The sequence below is a fragment of the Microtus pennsylvanicus genome, chromosome X (genome assembly GCF_037038515.1).
Source record: "Microtus pennsylvanicus isolate mMicPen1 chromosome X, mMicPen1.hap1, whole genome shotgun sequence".
Lineage (NCBI taxonomy): Eukaryota > Metazoa > Chordata > Mammalia > Rodentia > Cricetidae > Microtus > Microtus pennsylvanicus.
Window position 1 is genome coordinate 6,500,326 of NC_134601.1, and position 20,095 is coordinate 6,520,420.

Consider the following 20,095-nt stretch of genomic DNA (forward strand, 5'->3'; position numbering starts at 1 on the left):
TTGGAGATCAGCCTTCAGTCTGATGTAAGGTTGGTGAAGATCTTTTCTCATTCTGTAAGGCAAAGAGCAACCACTCTTAAATATTGCACCATCTCTCTAACCCCAGGAAGCAATCATCTTTTATTTATTTTTTGAAATTCAATTTGTTTTGTATTGTGTGCAATCAGCTACATATAAATACACATTCCAGTTTTATAGTCAGGAGCATATAAATTCAAGATGGCCAACTGACATTTTACTGTTAAAAAGAAACACAACAACCCAACATTCATATTCAAGTTTCATTGAATATATATATGGTTTTTTTAACAAGTGAAAAGCATTTTTTCACCAGTCATAGCAAAATACATATATACATATTTATAAAGAAGGCATAAGCTATTTCCAATATTACATGGTTTTGTTTGCTGAATGCAAACACCAGCCAAGAGAATAAAAATCAGTTTCCCAAGAACAGTGTTTTATATTTTGGTTGAAAGAGTCTTACTATGTAGCCTAGGCCACACTCACACTTGGGAACTAAAAATCTTCCTGTCTCAGCTGCACAGGCCTTGGGTGCTCATTACAACACAAACTTATTTCTGGCAGATTTTTCAAGAGGTGGTTGCTAGGTAACCGTAGAATCCTTAATAAAGACTGTGGCATCTTGATGTTCTTTTCATACTGGTACTCTTGGAAAAAGGTGGCTCCGTCTTTGAGGGGAAGTGTGGTTAGGTTTGTAAGAACTCAGGCTGTACCCTGGCCACTTTTCGGAATTCTTTTGTGTGGGTCTTGGGGCACTGCATCTCACACCAGCTGATGGGAACCATCTGGACACCCGATTCATTGTGGGCTACCACTACCCCTAACTCATTTTCAGCAGTGCTCAGCAGGTAATTGGACTGTGTGTCACCTAGGGAGATAACGTTGGCCAAAACCATGTCACCTGGGCGGAAACTCTTGTAAATTTCAACCTTGTCTTTTTCAGTTGTTCGGATATCTTCCTTGCGGATAGTTCCTCGAAAAGCATTTTTTAGTGGTGTGGAACCCACATACAAGATGTGTACTTTGGCAAAACGTGAGTTGATGCTAGAGACCTTACAAGTGACAACAGGTCCTACTTCTGGAAGTAGCTGGGACTCTGTTTCTCTCATCACAGACACCACAGGAAGTGCGCCATTCTCGCTGGTCTTCGTCAGGCAGCCCGCCAGCAAGGAAAAGATGTAGCCGTGCCGGGTGTAGGTGCCGCTCCCGGGGCTGCCTTCCTCCAAGTTACACAGACGTTCGCCAGGTATGCAGTACCTCACAGGTGGTGCAATGCTTGTCCCTGTCCAAAACCCGGATGAAAAACTATATATGGGTTTTTATTGAACTATTTTAGAGTTTAGAGTTTCACACATGAATATCTTGTATTTACAACATTTACATCCTTCCATCTTCCCTACAACTCCTTCAATATTCCATAAACCCCTTAAAATCCCTGACCATTTCTCTAATAATTGTATTTTTTGAGTGTGTGTGTGTGTTTGTGTCTGTGTGTGTGTGTGTGTGTGTGTGTGAGAGAGAGAGAGAGAGAGAGAGAGAGAGAGAGAGAGAGAAACCTTCTGATTCCATTTAGTGTTTAGTGTTGCTCATATGTTTATGTGTCTTCAACTGAGGACTTGGGAATGGATACCTGGAAATAATGGATTCTCCCTTCTTCAGTAGCCATTGACTTGTGACACTTTCCCCATCCATGCTGGCTTGTTGACTGAATGATAGTTAGGCAGATCTAGTTTAGACCACCATGCTATTTAGATTTCACGAGTGCACTGTTTGTCATGTCTAGAAGACACTATATCACAGCAAGCATCCAGGTTTTCTGCCTCTTAAACACTCCCACTTTCTCTGCAGTGATGTTTTCTGAACCTTTTGTGTAGTTGTTAAATTGTAGATGCACTGGTTGCAGGTAGAGATCTCAACTATCACATATTTTCTGCATTTTGACCAGATCAGACAGAAATCTCTGTAGAAGCCTTTTTCCACTTCAAAAGGAAGCATCTATGATGAGGGATGAGAGATAATCTTATTTGAGGGTATAAGGAAAAATAACTACATAGAAGACATTTAGAAATCATTCTGGTTTAGAAAAATGGCAATCACCAGTCCTCTAGATTCCATGGTGTCACTACCCAGGTTTGCAGTACCAGGAATGAGAACCTCACTACTGAAAGGGCCGTCTGTCCAAGAAGCACCTGTTGATTACCCTCAAAATCTAAGTGCCACTATTGGAGCCTTGGGAATATTTTGTCAGGCCCCAGTCATTTTGATTTGCAGTCTTTACAGCTGGGTAGGACTATTTATTACTCTTCTCTGTTGGGTACTTGCATAACACCTTCAGGTAGCAATCTTAAAGCTGAACAAATTTGTATGACACATGTGCAAATGGAAGAGTAGAACACATGTATTTGTTTCTATATATGTGAATATTTACACACAAGATACGTTAAATGGCATAGATTGTGTCATTATAATATACAGTATAATATATACTCTATACAATATAATATAAGATAAAACAAAATTAGCACAATGGAGTTGTACAAAGCAAAAAATGGATCATTTAAAATTTAAAACTAAGTATAAATTTATATAGGCATATATAACATGTTCTTGTTTTGAAATATTAGAATACTCCATGAAAAAGGATATATGATTTCATGTTAATAGTGAGTATCTCTGGAAATATTTTGTTGATAAATTTTGTAAAGTTCTACAGTAAACATATATCCATTTTATAAATATGAAAAGTAGATACATTTGCTGAATTTGCTGAATAAAGAAAGATATGTGGTGTTGTGGGATAATGCATAGTTTACTTCAAAGTACAAGGCCCTTGAAATAGAGAAAAGCATTCCTAATTTTCAGGCCTATATTAGTTCTGGGATTTCTGTGTTGTGGGGCAGATACTAAATGAAAGATTCCCTATTTTGTTGTCACTTAATTTCATATTGTGGGTCATTCATATAGAACCAGAGTCAATTAATTGGAAATTAGTCCCAGCATCACGTTCTCTGTCAGTCCTTGTCAGCACTGTCATTTTGTTTGCATTTTCTGTACCCTAATTGATGTTTTAGGGGAAGATGTACAATGTTGCCTGTATTACCCTGAAGTTGTAAAGGAAAAATTATTTTTGTTGATACTTGACTCGGTTGACAACCATTTTTGTGATTGTATTGAAAATGGGAAGTTTTATTTTGTATTGTGGCCTAACAGACCAGTTATTTCTCTTGCTCTGTGGGCACTTGAATCATTTGAGCATGGTTCCTGACATATGGGGAAAAATTTGGTTTGCTGGCTTTTGTTTGTTTACTGAAGTTCTCCGAGGCAGAGTATATGATTCTCTTTGAGACGAAAAAGGAAAGAATATGTCAGGTTTTGATGGGGCTCTGGGAAGAACAATGGTTTTTGTTTCCAAACATTACTCTGGAGCCAGAGGCTGTTTTGGTTTTTGGTTTTCTGAGTTGTGTTTTTGAGGCTTTTGCTAAAGAGAATTTTATTAGGATGCTAAATGGCAGGAATGTAACCAGTTGCCACATCTATACATACATTAAATACTTTGCAGTTGCTAAAACTTATGAAATCACCCCACAACTTTGATGGCACTTACATAATTTTAAAGGCTAACATGAGGAAAATAGCACTCATAGATTCCACTTTTATAACTTTGAGTTTTTTGCATGAGGATGTGTACACATGTTGTAAGTGTATGCGTGCTGAGGCCAGAGTAAAACTTCAGATAAAATCTGCACTTTTTAATTTTTTATTGTTTGAGAATTTCATGCATGAATATAATGTGTTTTGAACAAATCTATTACCCTTTCCCTTCTCTCCTCTTTACCAACCATTTTTCCTTTAAAATTTCATGTCCTCCTTAAAAATATCTGCTTTTTCTGCTACCTATATATATTCATGAGTGTAGGACCATCCACTGGAGTATGGATGATCTCTCAGTGGCTACATCCCTAAATAAAATTGACTTTCCCTCCCCTAGCAACAATTAATTGCCAGTAGCTTTTCAGCTAGGTGTGAGACTTCATAGGCTCTCCCATATCTGTGCTAGAATTTTGGCTGGTTTGATATTTTTAGTACTTGTTCATACAATAATAGCTGCTATGACTTCATTTATGCAATATCCTGGTTATGTCCAGCAAACACTGTGTCTTTGCAAATTACCACTACCCCTGATTCTTACACTCTTTCTGCACCTTCTTCCATGATGATACCCAAGACTTGGAGTCAAAGAATTGTGATATACTCCATTCTCTGTATGCTGACAATTTGTGAATCTCTGTATTAATCACCATATACTCAAACAACAATATCAATGATAAAAGTTTCTCTGAGGACCGAGAGGCAATGACCTATCCAGGAATGAATTTCTGGCCCAATTAATTGTTTCAGGTGTGAGTTCTATCTGGTAGAGCATTTTTTAAATACAATTAGAATATAGTTGGTTACTGCTACAACATCCATGGCACTATTGCAAGCAATAGTAAATACATTTAGTTAGACAAAACATTATTATAATTCTAAGGTTTCACAGATGAATAAGACAGTTCATCACATTTCTCCTCTGATACAATGTCCTCTGAAAGTTATTCAGGAGGGATGAAGCTTTCAGGTCAGTTCCAGCTTGATTTTTTCAAGATTCTTCAGCAACAGAGTCCTAACATGAATTTTTGTAGAACAACTAAGAAACAAGGATAATAATTATAATTTTTGAGATGTCTATGGAACCTTACTGTGCAATAACTCTAAAATAGGTAACCCACATCTGCCATGGGATTTTATATGCTGGCTTATGGTATCTGAGAGAGATTTTTGTCTTCTTGTTATAGGGTAATTCAGTTTACATTCATTTTAAATATTCATTTGTATATCTCTTAGAAAGCTGATATATTAGTAGGCTTTCATATGGAATGTCAAAGGTATTAAGCATTAGTCATATGTCCCATAATCCCTGCTTTCCCATGCCTAACCCCACTTAACTCTTCCTAATCTAGTATTCCACCTTTCTACTTTACACTGTCTATGTTCTATACCTTTCCCTTAATATCTCCCACAATGGACCCTTACAGTTTCCTGATTTATATGACTACTCCAATTTAAACACATATATCTAAAGATTTAAATATAGCATTTCTTTCACATATTTAAATATATGTGAGAGAGAACACATAGCATTGTTTTTCTCTGCATGGTTTACCTCACTTATAAAGATTATTTCTAACTCCATCTCTTATCTTCAAATTTTATTTTTGATTACAGTTGAATAATATTCTATTATGTATATGTGCATATATAGAATATTATTTTTATTATCTAGGCAACATGTGTTGGCATGGATGTGGAAAAAGGGTAATATTTATTCACTAATGGTGGTAGTACAAACTGTGCAGTCACTATGAAAATCAGTATGGACTAGTGCAAATGTACTTGCTCATCCACTTTCATTGCTGCTTTATTCACAATAGTTAGAAAATTGAAGTACTTTATTGAGAAAGAGTCTTTTTTTTTTTTTTTTTGGTTTTTCGAGACAGGGTTTCTCTGTGGCTTTGGAGCCTGTCCTGGAACTCGCTCTGTAGACCAGGCTGGTCTCAAACTCACAGAGATCCGCCTGCCTCTTCCTCCCAAGTGCTGGGATTAAAGGCGTGCGCCACCATCGCCCGGCCGAGAAAGAGTCTTTTACTGGCACCTGGGGCTCACCTAAATCGGCTCAGCTGGCAATCCAGCAATCCCAAAAGATAAGCCTATCTTCACTTCCCTAGTGGAGAGATTCCAAGCATGTTCCAATGTTACTACATTTAGCTATTGAGAGTGAGTTGTAAGAATCAACTCTAGATTCTTGTGCCATTGTTGTAGCCCACTTCTAATATGTGTGCAGGTAAAATGATTTTCTACACTTTTTTACTAAGGTGATATTCAACTGAATGAGCAGACACAGAGGGGACTTATTTGAGTTTTTCACTATCTTAAGAAAGTTTTATTAGTAGTAGTAGTATTTGAATTATTCTCAGTAAAATGAATAAATCTGAAAAATCCTGAATATTAGTATTTACTTTCACCTTGAAGAAAAAAGCAGCTAAACATAAATATTTTTTTTCTTTTTTTTTCTTTTTTCTTTTTTTGGTTTTTTTTTTCATTTTTTTTATTGATAAAAGAAGAATAAAGAAAAAAAACAAATTTCCACCTCCTCCCAGCCTCCCCTTTCCCTCCCCCTCCTCCCACTCTTCTCCCCCTCCTCCCACTCTTCTCCCCCTCCTTCCACCCCTCTCCCCTTCCCCCCACTCCTCTCCCCCTCCCTCTCCAGTCCAAAGAGCAGTCAGGGTTCCCTGCCCTGTGGTAAGTCCTAGGTCCTCCCCCCTCCGTCCATATCTAGGAAGGTGAACATCCAAACTGGCTAGGCTCCCACCAAGCCAGCAGATTGTGTAGGATCAAAACTGCGTGCCATTGTCCTTGGCGTCTCATCAGCCCTCATTGTTCGTCATGATCAGAGAGTTCAGTTTTATCCCATGCTTTATTTGGTAATAGTCCAGCTGGCCTTGGTGAGCTCCCAGTAGATCAGCTCCACTGTCTCAGTGGGTGGGTGCACCCCTCGTGGTCCCGACTTCTTTGCTCATGTTCTCCCTCCTTCTGCTCCTCATTGGGACCTTGGGAGCTCAGTCCATTTCTAGCCATAAATAGGGGTCACGGAGTCTACAATTGGCGAACCTAAAGAAGCTAAGTAAGAAGGTGAACACAAGGAAAAACATATCGTTATCCTCTTGGATAAGGGAAGTAGACAAAATTGCCGGGGAGAAAAGTGGGATCTTGGGGGTGGGGTGGGAAGGGGGTAAGGGGAGATGGGGAGAGAAAAAGTAGAAGGGAAGGAGGGGGGACTTGGGGAATCAGGAGGATCGGGATAAAGGAAGGTTGGATAGGGGAGCACGGAACCACAATTCTTAGTTAAGGGACCCACTTTAGGTTGGGCAGGAGAATTGACCCTAGAGGGGCTCCCAGGTGCCCAAGCTGAGGTCCCCAGTTAGTTCCTTGGGCAGCTGAGGATAGGGAACCTGAAATGACCCCATCCTAGCTCAATACTGACGAATATCTTGCATATCATCCTAGAACTTTCATCTGGCGATGGATGGAGATAGAGACATAAATATTAATTATATATAAAATAAATGATATAATACACCATACATAAGAATAAAGGTTATATAGCAATTTAAATGAATATATAACCTGGAGTCATATAAGTGAGAATTCAAACCCACATGTGCTGTATTCTGTATGAGTTAGTCACCTATATAATATGTATTCTATAGAAGGCACAAATGCAGATGTCCTACACTAACAAAGTCCTGCAATTATTCCGAGTAATTCCTTCCTTTCAGTTTCAGTCTTCTCTTCAGCTCCTTAAATGCAGGTCAGCCTTTTCTGTGAAAAATCACATTTTATAATTACTTAAAATCACAGTTACATTCAAGTAACATTTTTATTGAAATTAACTGATGCTAATCAAGGGAAATGGGCTGCACCATGAGTGATGCTACCAGATAATTTAAAGATATGAGGACGAGTTCTAAGAATGAGGTGTTCTTTGGAATCAGCCAGTTTGTAATGAACAGACCTCTTCCACCCCTGAGATGCAGATATAGACCTGTCAATCCATCACACTCCCTAAGGCCTGTACTTGCTACAGTTTGACAGTAGCTAGCCAAAACCAAAAATGAATTCAGGATTCTTTCACAAAAACTCTTCCTGGCATTTAGTGTCTTTTCAGGCACCTAAGCTGCAGATAAATTCCAGCTTCATGAAATCTGACTATTTGTCTCTGTCTGTAATGGAGATAAAACTAGGGGAAAAGTCCATCAATCTCTGACACCGTCATGATACGCTGCAAATTGATGTGAATATATTATTGTCATCCAAGTACAGACCCCTCTAGCGGTTAACTTTGTGGTCTTTGCAAAAACAGCTACTAATAGATTTCTTTGGGAATGTGATGGCTGCTTAATCATTCAGTTTACCATATAATCTCTGCTTTGCAGAATGTGGGTTGTGTTAGTGTCTCCTAATTCTTTGAGTATTGCCAGAAGTTATGTTATACCTGGAGGTACTGTGAGTCAAAGGTATTGGATTATTTCCCTTAGGTTACTCATGAAGCATTGGGGATTGGTACCTACACGCCAAGACTCCTCGCTAGACAATTTTTGCCTATACAAAAGAGGGATGGTTTACTGTTTAAGCTGCTATCATGAGCACTATTTTTAAATTACTATTCACTTATATTAAATGTAGAAATAGGCAAGTTTAATGTAACAATTCCACATGTGCATACACTATACTTTGAGTGTAACACTGCACTACTCCTTTCTGCTATCTCTCCCTACCTCTCTTCTGTAGCTTTCTCCTTCCCGAAAAGTGTAATCATTATTTTTAGGCCATTATTTTATTTTAAGTTTTCTCACATGAGAGAAAAATATACTACTTTTATTTCTCTGTCAGCCCAGTTTCTGTAATCTTCCAACTCCATTCTTGTTCCTGAAAATAGCATGATTTTCCTGTATAGATACATAAAAGTCTCTATTTTAAATTCATGCATTTGTTGATGGACACTCCAGGATGATCCTTGATTACTAAGAATAGTCTTACAATAAAAAGGCCCTGAAACTGTTTTTTCATATGCTCACTTCATTTCCTTTGACTATTATAATCGTCAAGGTTCTCTAGAGGAACAGAACTAATAGGATGAATGCACGGTAAAGAGGTGGATATTAAAATAGCTTAAGCAATATGAATTGGGCAGTCTAAAAATGACTGTCTTTCCATTAAAAAGGCTGAAAACCCAGTAGCTTCTGGAGTTCATGAGTCTGGATACCCAGCACTTAAAACCTGTAAATGAAGGCTTGGAGGATCCCTGGGAGCCACTGGTCTTCTTTCCATATGGGAAGCTTGAAGAAGCTGAGTTCCAATAAGAGTGAAAGAATGTAACAATGGTGAGAACAGCGGCAACAACAGGATAGATGAATTTCCCAGTGACACATGAAAGCAATGAGGCAAAAACCAAAGGTTTCCCTTTGGATCCCCTTCATCTGGCTGCCAGTGGTAAGTGCTACTCACATTTAAGTTATGTCTTTCAAATTCATTAAATCCCAGACCTGTCCAGAAACATTTCTGATAGTTGATTCCTGATCCAATCAATTGGACAATCCATCAAAGTATGCATACAAGTGCTCTGGATAGATTCTATGGTCCTACTTCTTTACATAGTGGACGCACTAATTTCCATCCTCTGCATTCTTGACATATTTTCTTATATAGTCATTCTCACTACTAAGTTGAGATGTTGTTCCTAAAATTCTTTAGCAGGGGAGACAAAAAGCAACACCTACCTCTTTTCTCAAGGTCCCAACAACAAATGGAGGCACAATTCCACCAAGGTTCACTTGGAAACCAATGAGTTTATTTGATTTCCATAGAGAGAATACATGAAGGGTTACTTATAGGAGTGTTGGCACTCCAAGGTCAACACCCGAAAATCTTTACGCACCAGGAATGAAAGTTTCTCTGTAGTTGTATATATGGAGCCCCACTCCAGTCTTCCCAGCGTTCTATATACTCCAGCCTGACCCCTAGGCCATATGAAGAGTTACCCAGTGGTATGGAGCAGCTGAAAAAATCCCATGCCCTACTATGGGTGTGGAGTGGGGAATGGAGGAATATAAACCATCAACAAGCACAGCTGATATTATCTTTTGCAAGTGCACCTGAACTTTCTAAGATGGCAGTTCTTGGCTCCAGGGACAGTCTTTTAAGACAGATATAATCCTAATAGATTCTTGATTCGTATTCCCCTGAAGACTATGGATGTGGAAGACTTTTTGAAATAACACAGCTGCAGAGATATGGTGTTTTAATACCCAGTCCTTTTACTTACCAGGCATGCCCGCTCATTTCCTTGATATTCTTCAGCTAGTCTTAGAGCTACGAGTCTTAAAAAGGAAGTGGCTAGGAGTGGTGGTGCCCACCTTTAACTCCAGTAAACAAGAAGCAAAAGAAGACAGTCTCTGTGACCTCAAGTCTAGCCTGATCTCCACAGTGACTTTCAGTACAGTAGGGCTACATGGTGGGACCCTGTCTCAAAAGAGTATGTGTGGTGTGTAAATTACATAGCTTTTCATGTCACCACTTAGTTACCCTCTACATACAGTTTCCACAGCACTTCTCTCAAAGACTCTGGAGGGACACACAAAGGGACTCAACCCCTGAAACAATGTAATGTTTGTTGAGGGATACCAGAGATAGGAATGTGGGGAGGGTTTTGTTTCCCAAAGCATTAATCTCAGACATGACCTACACCATTTGCTTCCCATTGAAGCACAATGGCTTTATGTTGGGAAGCGGGATTTCTCTAGAGGCAGTCAATTTTGCGGATCTTCAAATACCTGTGCAGATTTCTGTATTAGCTGTATTTGCTAGGTCTTTCCATTTTACTTTGCTATTACTTTGTTCAGTTCTCTTTGTTCAGATAGTCCACTTCTGTTTTTGTAAGTATGCACGTATGCACATTCTCTGTGTGTGCACGCGTGTGTTCATGTATATGTTTAAATCTAGAACCAGCATATGAAAGAAAATGTGACATTTATCTCCTCCCATTCCCTGCCACACACACACACATACTATTTACCTTCCCTCACTCCCCATAAGAAGCTTTTCTTTGAGTTTTAAGCTCCTACACTAAGGCTACCCACCCAGAGCGGTGAGTGCCTGCCTACCTGGCAGGCCTCAGGGTCCCCTGTAAGGGAGCCCTGGCACCTTCAGCTCCTGCGCCAGGCTTCCTGTGCTCTTCTGGATACCGTCCCCTCCCCCCCTTGCTCCATTCATCCTTTCGTCCCTGGATCATTGGGCTACCGGTGGCCCTGTTTAGTTGCTGAGGAATCCCAACTGGACGGGTGAGTGTGTGCTATCCAGGGGCGGACTGTCCCTGAAGAGAGCACAAACCCCCGTCCCCCAGCTCCTTCTGCAGGGCTGTCTTTCTTTCGCACTACCCAACCCCCAAGCACCCCTCCCCAACTCTGCCCTGCTGTATGCTAGGACCAGTGCTCAAGTACAGTTTTAAGCTCCTACACTAAAGCTACCCACCCAGAGCGGTGAGTGCCTGCCTACCTGGCAGGCCTCAGGGTCCCCTGTAAGGGAGCCCTGGCACCTTCAGCTCCTGCTCCAGGCTTCCTGTGCTCTTCTGGATACCTCCCCCCTTGCTCCGTTCATCCTTTTGCCCCCGGATCATTGGGCTACCTAGCGGCCCTGTTTAGTTGCTGAGGAATCCCATCTGGACGGGAACGGTTCCTGCTACTACACTGAAGAGATACACCAAGAGAGTCAATCACAGCAGAGACTGGACCAAGACACCAGGCCTCTCCTGGCTCCATTTGTAGGAAGAGATGGGAAGGTGCCAATGCAAGAATTCCTCCTACAACCTGAAAGGCAACATGACACCACCAGAATCCAGGGATCCCGAAATAAGAATTGTACACCCTACTCCAGAAGAAATAGAAGAAATCGACTCAAAAGTGAACTATATGAAAATAATAGAGGACCTTAAACAGGAGGTGAAAAACTGCCATAAACAATTAGAGATTATAAACAAAAAGGTAGAGGAAATGAATAAATCGCTCAAAGACACGCAAGAAAACCAAGAGAAACAAGAAAAAGCAATCAAACAGGTTAGGGAAGCGGTTCTAGACTTGAAGAATGAAATGGAAGCAATGAAGAAAACACAAACCGAGGGAAGAATGGAGATGGAAAATCTGAGTAACGAACAGGAACTAGAGAGACAAGTACTAACAACAGATTACAAGAGATAGAAGAAAGAATGTCAGACACTGAAGATACCATAGAGAAAATAAACACACTGATCAAAGAAAACAGCAAAACCAACAAATTCTCATCACAAAACATTCAAGAAATCTGGGACACAATAAAAAGACCAAACCTAAGAATAATAGGGATAGAAGAAGGAGAAGAAGTACAGCTCAACGGTCCAGAAAATATATTTAATAAAATTATAGAAGAAAACTTTCCCAACCTAAAGAAAGATATTCCTTTGAAGGTTCAAGAAGCATACAGAACACCGAATCGACTGGACCAAAAAAAAATATCTCCTCGCCATATAATAATCAAAACACAAAGCATGCAGAATAAAGAAAGAATATTAAGAGCTGCAAAGGAAAAGGGGCAAGTTACTTATAAGGGTAAACCTATCAGACTTACACCTGACTTCTCTATGGAAACCATGAAAGCCAGAAGGTCCTGGATAGATGTACTTCAGAAACTAAAAGACCATGGATGCAAGCCCAGACTACTATACCCAGCCAAGCTTTCGTTCACTATAAATGGAGAAAACAAAATTTTCCAGGATAAAAACAAATTTAAACAATATGTAGCCACAAATCCAGCCTTACAGAAAGTAATAGAAGGAAAATCACAAACCAAGGAGTCCAACAATGACCACATAACTCAAACATCTAGAGACCCTTCACCAGCACAACTCAAAGAAGGGAAACACACAAACTCTACTACTAAAAAAGTGACCGGAGTTAACAACCACTGGTCATTAATATCACTTAATGTCAATGGACTCAACTCACCTATAAAAAGGCACAGGCTAAAAGATTGGATATGAAAACAGGATCCAACATTCTGCTGTTTGCAAGAAACACACCTCAACCACAAAGACAGGCACCTACTCAGAGTAAAGGGCTGGGAAAAGGCTTATCAAGCAAATGGACCCAAGAAACAATCAGGTGTGGCCATACTTTTCTAACAAAGTTGACTTCAAACTTAAATCAATCAGAAAAGATAGAGAGGGACATTTTATATTCATAACAGGAACAATTCATCAGGATGAAGTCTCAATCCTGAATATCTATGCCCCTAATATAAAAGCACCCATGTACGTAAAAGAAACATTACTAAAATTCAAGGCTGCCATCAAACGGCACACACTAATAGTAGGAGACTTCAACACTCCTCTCTCACCAATGGACAGGTCAATCAGACAGAAACCTAACAGAGAAATAAGAGAATTAATGGACATAATGAATCAAATGGACTTAACAGACATCTATAGAACATTCCACCCAAATAGGAAAGAATACACCTTCTTCTCTGTAGCTCATGGAACCTTCTCGAAAATTGACCACATACTCGGTAACAAAGTAAACTTCCACAGTTACAAAAAAAATATTCGTAACCTCCTGCGTCTTATCAGACCACCATGGATTAAAGTTAGAAGGCAACAACAATGCTACCCCCAGAAAGCCCACAAACTCATGGAAACTTAACAGTCAACTTCTGAATCACACCTGGATCAAGGAAGAAATAAAAAAAGAAATCAAAGTCTTCCTTGAATTCAATGAAAATAAAGAAACAACCTATTCAAACTTATGGGACACTATGAAATCAGTCCTGAGAGGAAAGTTCATAGCACTAAGTGCCCACTTAAAGAAAACAGAGAAAGCACATATTAGAGACTTAACAGCCCATCTGAAAGCTCTAGAAAAAAAAGAAGCAGACTCACCTAGGAGGAGTAGAAGACTTGAAATAATCAAACTGAGGGCTGAAATCAACAAAATAGAAACACAAAAAACAATTCAAAGAATCAATGAAACAAAAAGCTGGTTCCTAGAGAAAATCAACAAAATTGATAAACCTGTATCCAAACTAATCAAATGGCAGAGAGAGAATATGCAAATTAATAAGATCAGAAATGAAAAGGGGGACATAACCACAGACACAGAGGAAATTCAAAGAATCATTAGATCTTACTACAAAAGCCTGTATGCTACAAAACTGGAAAATGTAAAAGAAATGGACACGTTTTTAGATAAATACCATATACCAAAGCTAAACCAGGACCAGCTGAACAATCTAAATAGACCTGTTAGTCGTGAAGAATTAGAAGCTGTCATCAAAAACCTCCCTACCAAAAAAAGTCCAGGACCAGATGGTTTCAATGCGGAATTCTACCAAAACTTACAAGAAGAGCTTATACCTATACTCCTTAATGTATTTCACAATATAGAAACAGAAGAGTCGTTGCCAAATTCCTTTTATGAAGCTACAGTCACTCTGATTCCAAAACCACACAAAGACTCAACCAAGAAAGAGAATTACAGGCCAGTCTTACTCATGAACATCGACTCAAAAATCCTCAACAAAATACTAGCAAACCGTATCCAAGAACACATTAGAAAAATTATCCATTATGATCAAGTAGGCTTCATCCCAGAGATGCAGGGCTGGTTCAACATATGAAAATCTATCAATGTAATCCATCATATAAATAAACTGAAAGAAAAAAATCATATGATCATTTCATTAGATGCTGAAAAAGCTTTTGACAAAATTCAACATCCCTTTATGATAAAAGTCTTGGAGAGATTAGGGATACAAGGGTCATACCTAAATATAATAAAAGCTATTTACAGCAAACCGACAGCTAACATCAAACTAAACGGAGAGAAACTCAAAGCCATCCCACTAAAATCAGGAACACGACAAGGCTGTCTACTCTCTCCATACCTCTTCAATATAGTGCTTGAAGTTTTAGCAATAGCAATAAGACAACATAAGGGGATCAAGGGGATTCGAATTGGGAAGGAAGAGGTTAAACTTAAATTATTTGCAGATGATATGATAGTGTACATAAGCGACCCCCAAAACTCCACCAAAGAACTCCTAAAGCTGATAAACAGCTTTAGTAATGTGGCAGGATACAAGATCAACTCCAAAAAATCAATCGCCCTCCTATACACAAAGGATATGGAAGCAGAGAGGGAAATCAGAGAAGCATCACCTTTCACGATAGCCACAAATAGCATAAAATACCTTGGGGTAACTCTAACCAAGGAAGTGAAAGATCTATTTGACAAGAACTTTAAGGAATTGAAGAAAGAAATTGAAGAGGATACCAGAAAGTGGAAAGGTCTCCCTTGCTCTTGGATTGGGAGGATCAACATAGTAAAAATGGCAATTCTACCAAAGGCAATTTATAGATTCAATGCAATCCCCATCAAGGTCCCATCAAAATTCTTCACAGATCTTGAGAGGACAATAATCAACTTTATATGGAAAAACAAAAAACCCAGGATAGCCAAAACAGTCTTATATAATAAAGGAACTTCTGGAGGCATTACCATCCCTGACTTCAAACTCTACTACAGAGCTACAGTATTGAAAACAGCTTGGTATTGGTATAAAAACAGAGATGTCAACCAATGGAATCGTATAGAAGACCCGGATTTTAACCCACAAACCTATGAACACCTCATTTTCGATAAAAGAAGCTTTTCTTTTTGACTTTGAACTCCAAGAAAACAAATCTTGTGCACTGCTGCTGGCACTCAGCTTCTATAACCTCTTAGTAATCAGAGAGTCTCTTACTTGTCCAAGTATTATATTATCTTTCAATATAGGGAGTAGTACAATGTCCTTACACATGTCAGATTGCAGTTTGATCTTATTGCATGATCCTTTAGGCCCCTTCTTGATGGTTGAACTTGTAGTCTAGATTGTTGGTTTGAGGAACATATGACACTTAAATAGATACTTAAAATTATATGTATATATAATATATGTGGTAGATAATCATATGCCTATAAAAATGATAAATTTGGATTTTGCGATGGTATGAAGAGGTATGGATCCCATAGACTCTTGTGATTGAGTGTTTGGCCTATAGGGAGTGGTACTATTAGGAGGTATGACCTTGTTTGAATAGGTGTGGTCCATTTGGAGAAAGTGTATCACTGTGGAGGCAGGCGTTAAGGTCTCATATATGCTCTAGATACTCCCAGTATGGCATACAGCTCACTTCCTCCTGTTACTTACAGATCAAGATGTAGAATTCTCAGCTCCTTCTGCAACACCATGTCTGACTGCATGTTGCTAAGCTTCTTGCCATGATGATAATGGACTAAACCTCTGAAACTGTAAGACAACCCCAATTAAATATTTTTCTTTATAAAAGTTGTTATGGTCATAGTGTCTTTTCACAACAATAGAAGCTCTGAGACTGATTTCTACAGACCTAGTTAGTTATTCTTTTTTTTTTTAAAACTTTATGGAAGTGTTTATTATAAAGTCTAGTACCAGAGAACAGGATAGACGAACATGACAGGTATTACTCACAAGGGACAATGTCCCCACTGGTCACCCTATATTTTGGCAATGAATTCAGTAAAAAAGCACAAGAACATTCTAGAAGGGCTTAAAAGTCACATTCTGAATTAAACAGAAAATGTTCAAAGCTAAACAGTGAAATGGAAGCTTTCATTGGCTGCACAATCCTACCAAATCTAAATAAAAAGTGTGGCTAATGGCCATCTCAACAGCACTTAGTCTCAAATCCAACAATTCATCATGGAACTACACAGCTAAGATGCTCGCCCACCATGCAATGCTGGGGTTTAGTGAAGATCACCCCCGAGGGCGAAGAAGCAATGAAGAAGGTGAGAGGTGGGCCTGAGAAGCCCTAGGACGGAGCGCTCGCGCTGGCTGCTGATGCCACTGTTTCCACGCCGAAGGCCTAGCAAGGCTTGCTTCCGGGAGGAAAAGGAATCTATCTGGCTGACAGCTGCCCTGAAAAGGTCATCAGACACACGGCTAGTTACCAGGTAACAGCCTAAAGCTCTTGAGTAATGATCAAACCAAAACCCTGACACCTGCCCACTGAAACCTTTTATGTTTCTGTCAATGCTTTGTCCGTAACTTATTATGGCCTGGACTTACGCCAACCGGTATTTAAGCCAATTAGGAACAAAGACAAATTGCACTCTCTTTAGGTCTAGTTGGTGGAGAATAACATTTCCTGTAGTGACCGTATCATACAATCTTTAACAAAAACTCATAGGTGGCATTGATTATTCCCCAGGAGATGAGAGAGCGATGGTAATTGAGATGGGCGCCTCTGAAGAGATTGATCAGCTTCCTGTCCCGCTCGAGCCAGATTGTCTTGAAAACCATGGGGAAAGACTGGAACGGCCCGCCAATCTGAGACTGGATCCGAGCCTTCACAACATTAATTGGGAAGCTCAGGAAGCCCAGCATGGCACCCAGCACACCTCCACAGATAAAGTCGTTGACCAAATGCTCACTATTCGTGGTGGCAGTAGGCAGATGCTCTTTAATGGGCCCTCGAAGGCCAAAAAAAAGGATATTGCTGAATCCATTTCGGAAAAGGATAGGCACAAAGCCTCGGTAATACTCTGCAATTCCGTGGCATCTCAGGGCCCGGAAGGCCTGGTAAGTGTTTGTGAACTTATCGTGATGCTTGTGGTCCTGAAGCAAAGTCTGAACCCTTTCGAATGGAGTGAGAATGGCTTCTGTTGTCCCGGCAAGCAGCGCCGCCACACTTCTGGTGGCAAACTCGGGAGCACCGCTCACGTGCTTGCGGAGCAGGCGTGACAGGTCCTCATACAGACCAAACATAAGCGCCAGCGTGGTTGTCTTCTGCATCAGTGGGGGGAGGATCCCACGATACAAGTTTCGAAACCCATCCCTCCTCAGCTGGAGTATCGCATCCCGGGTTTTGAGGCCGTACAGCTGCTGCCGAAAGAGGATCTTCTGAACCGGGTACGTGATGGCCACGTTGTTGAACGCTGCGCAGCAGCCACAGAAGTAATGCTTTATCTCACCCACGTCTGCAATGTGAGGAGACAGATCCTGGTTTGAAGAGGTCAACATTGGGGGCCTCTTATCATGCGCTTCTGAGTCCATCATGGTGCTTATGGTCTTTCTTCTCTGGGCAAACGTTTTAACCTGTGACATCGACCGAGCCTGGCACTGATGACGACATCTTTCTGGTAACCTTCCCAACATCCTCCATTGTTAACCTTCTCTCTTCTGGAGTCAATACTGACAGCTGCATTTCCCACGGCCGCGGGCGCCCGCCCGCAGGACGGCCGGCGAGCGAGCGAGCCCGAGCCCGCGCCCGCGCAGGCGCAGACCCTAGTTATTCTATAACTCAATTATGCAAGTATGTAACCTGTATGTTACATAATAACTGTAATGCAGGCAACCTAAATACTTCTGAGATACTTTTTGCTCGAGTACTGAGTGCCTGGTAACAGAATAAACAGCTAAAAGATATCAACGTTATAGGGATTTATTGTTCATTTATTTATTTATTATGGTTATTTATTTACCTGACTTTGATAAAAATAAACTTTATAGTTAGACATTCCTGGGGCCTATAATGGCAGGACTCTGAGTTGGTGTCTTTATAATAGCCTTTTTTCCCCTTAATGATTGCAAGATATCTGCTATAATTCAGTATAATAAATTGTCAAGGAGAAGAAAGAACTTTATTCTACTCATCTTCTGCCCCTTAACAAAAGGGAATAAATCCTGGAACCTGTGCCATTGACCTCCTGTGAGTGAATTTATTTCATAACTTTGTAGATGAGAGCTTACTTCATCCTTTCTCATAAAGAGCTTTCAAGACATCCATGACCTGGAAAACTAACCATCTTCACTGAACTCCTTGGTGTTTGGGCCAAAGTAGTACTGTTAACAAGGTAACAAGAGGGTCTGTTCTGCCTGTAGAGAAGAAGAATCTAGCAGTGATCACCATGGGGCTGCACGATGATGGCACAGCAATTCTTTTGGTGATGTAAGCCAATATAAAGAAAGACCACCCTTTCACTTGATCTCAAACTTTAAAAGAATACGATATTGCTAAAGAATACGGATTATGGGAAATTTGTTTTTTTCTTTTGTTCATATAGATGTAAAAAATAATTGTAAGCAGCAGACATCTATTTCCCCATCCTTCTGGAGACTGAAAGTCTAAGGTCAGGGTGAGGGCATAGTGAGTTTTGGTGAAGGCTTCCATCTTTCATTATGAACACTTAGCCTCTCATTGTTTGCTCGCATCACCTCTTCCTCCTATGAATGGAGAAAAAAATAAAAGAGCTCCCTCTTCAGATTGTCTCCTAAAGACAATAGTCTCATCATCTCAGAATCTTGCCTAATTTGACCTTAATTACCACTGGATAACCACTATTGCTAGCTATAATCATCTTGGGGATTAGGCCTCACATGACTTTAAAGAGTGTGAGAACATGAGTCGATCCAAAGCAGATGATGAGAGGTCAGTAAAAGCAGAACTAAAGGGACTAAAGGGGAATTCTCTAAACTCCATGGCAGAACAAATAATAAAGTAACAAGAGATCGTCTCAGAAAACTATTCTGACCCAAAGTTTCAGACTGCACAAGTTACTTCAGAAGTGCAATTTTATGTCCAGATCCATTTACATAGGATTGAACTGAAGTTGAGGGCAGTGTTATACAGCTGTTTCCTTGAAATGAACACACTCTGTAAAAGTCTCAGAAATTTCCTGAAACGCACCAAAATCATCTGTTCCTACTTTATCAATCTGGCTCTTTTAATTCACTTATTGAGGACACTAACTTAGCTTGGGACATTTGGTATCAATGTCCTCAATAAAGTCATTCAATAGAGGGTAATTGAGAATGTTAATGATTTGAAGTTATTAGAGTTTGGAAAGAATATTAGGAAGTATCTACATTCACTTTGCAGAATCTTCTATCTATTATTTAGTTTGTAATACAACAGTCGTGTAAAAAAACACTACTTCTCCAATACTTCAGTAGCTCAAAGAACAGAGCCTTGCTTCTTTGAGTAGCTCTACTAGGAATTTCAACGTCTGCTGACCTCATCTATTTGCATCTTTTAGTGACAGGTTTGCCGCACAGAGATGCATAAGTACTTGCCATTTAGGGACCAAAGAGACCACTCCCAAATTATAATTAGGCTCTGGACCTGCAACATTCTAAACATTCCACAGAATAACTCAACTTCTGATGAGTCAGCCTTGCAAAAAGTTCTGTTGTTGCTTCTTTCTGGGCATATTCATTCACAGGTTGCACAGTGTATAAACCATCATAAAATAGTTGAGTGTCTGGGCTCCCAGCCACACAGCTCTGCTCTCTAGGTCCTAGCCTTCAGTGGCACATTCCAAGCCCCTTCCCTACCTCCCTGAAGCCCCAGAAACCTGTCAGC

The 20,095-nt window shown here is 40.0% G+C and overlaps 1 protein-coding gene and 1 pseudogene across 1 annotated transcript; both read right to left on the reverse strand.

The window, feature by feature from the left end:
• Positions 1-329: 329 nt before the first annotated feature.
• On the reverse strand, positions 330-9,953 carry LOC142841656 (exosome complex component CSL4 pseudogene; annotated as a pseudogene).
• A 6,154-nt stretch (positions 9,954-16,107) lies between these two features.
• LOC142841176 (mitochondrial nicotinamide adenine dinucleotide transporter SLC25A51-like) lies at positions 16,108-17,995 on the reverse strand. The gene has a single exon (XM_075957961.1). The coding sequence runs from the start codon at positions 17,887-17,889 to the stop codon at positions 16,894-16,896; it is 996 nt and encodes a 331-aa protein (XP_075814076.1). The 5' UTR covers positions 17,890-17,995; the 3' UTR covers positions 16,108-16,893.
• Positions 17,996-20,095: the final 2,100 nt, after the last annotated feature.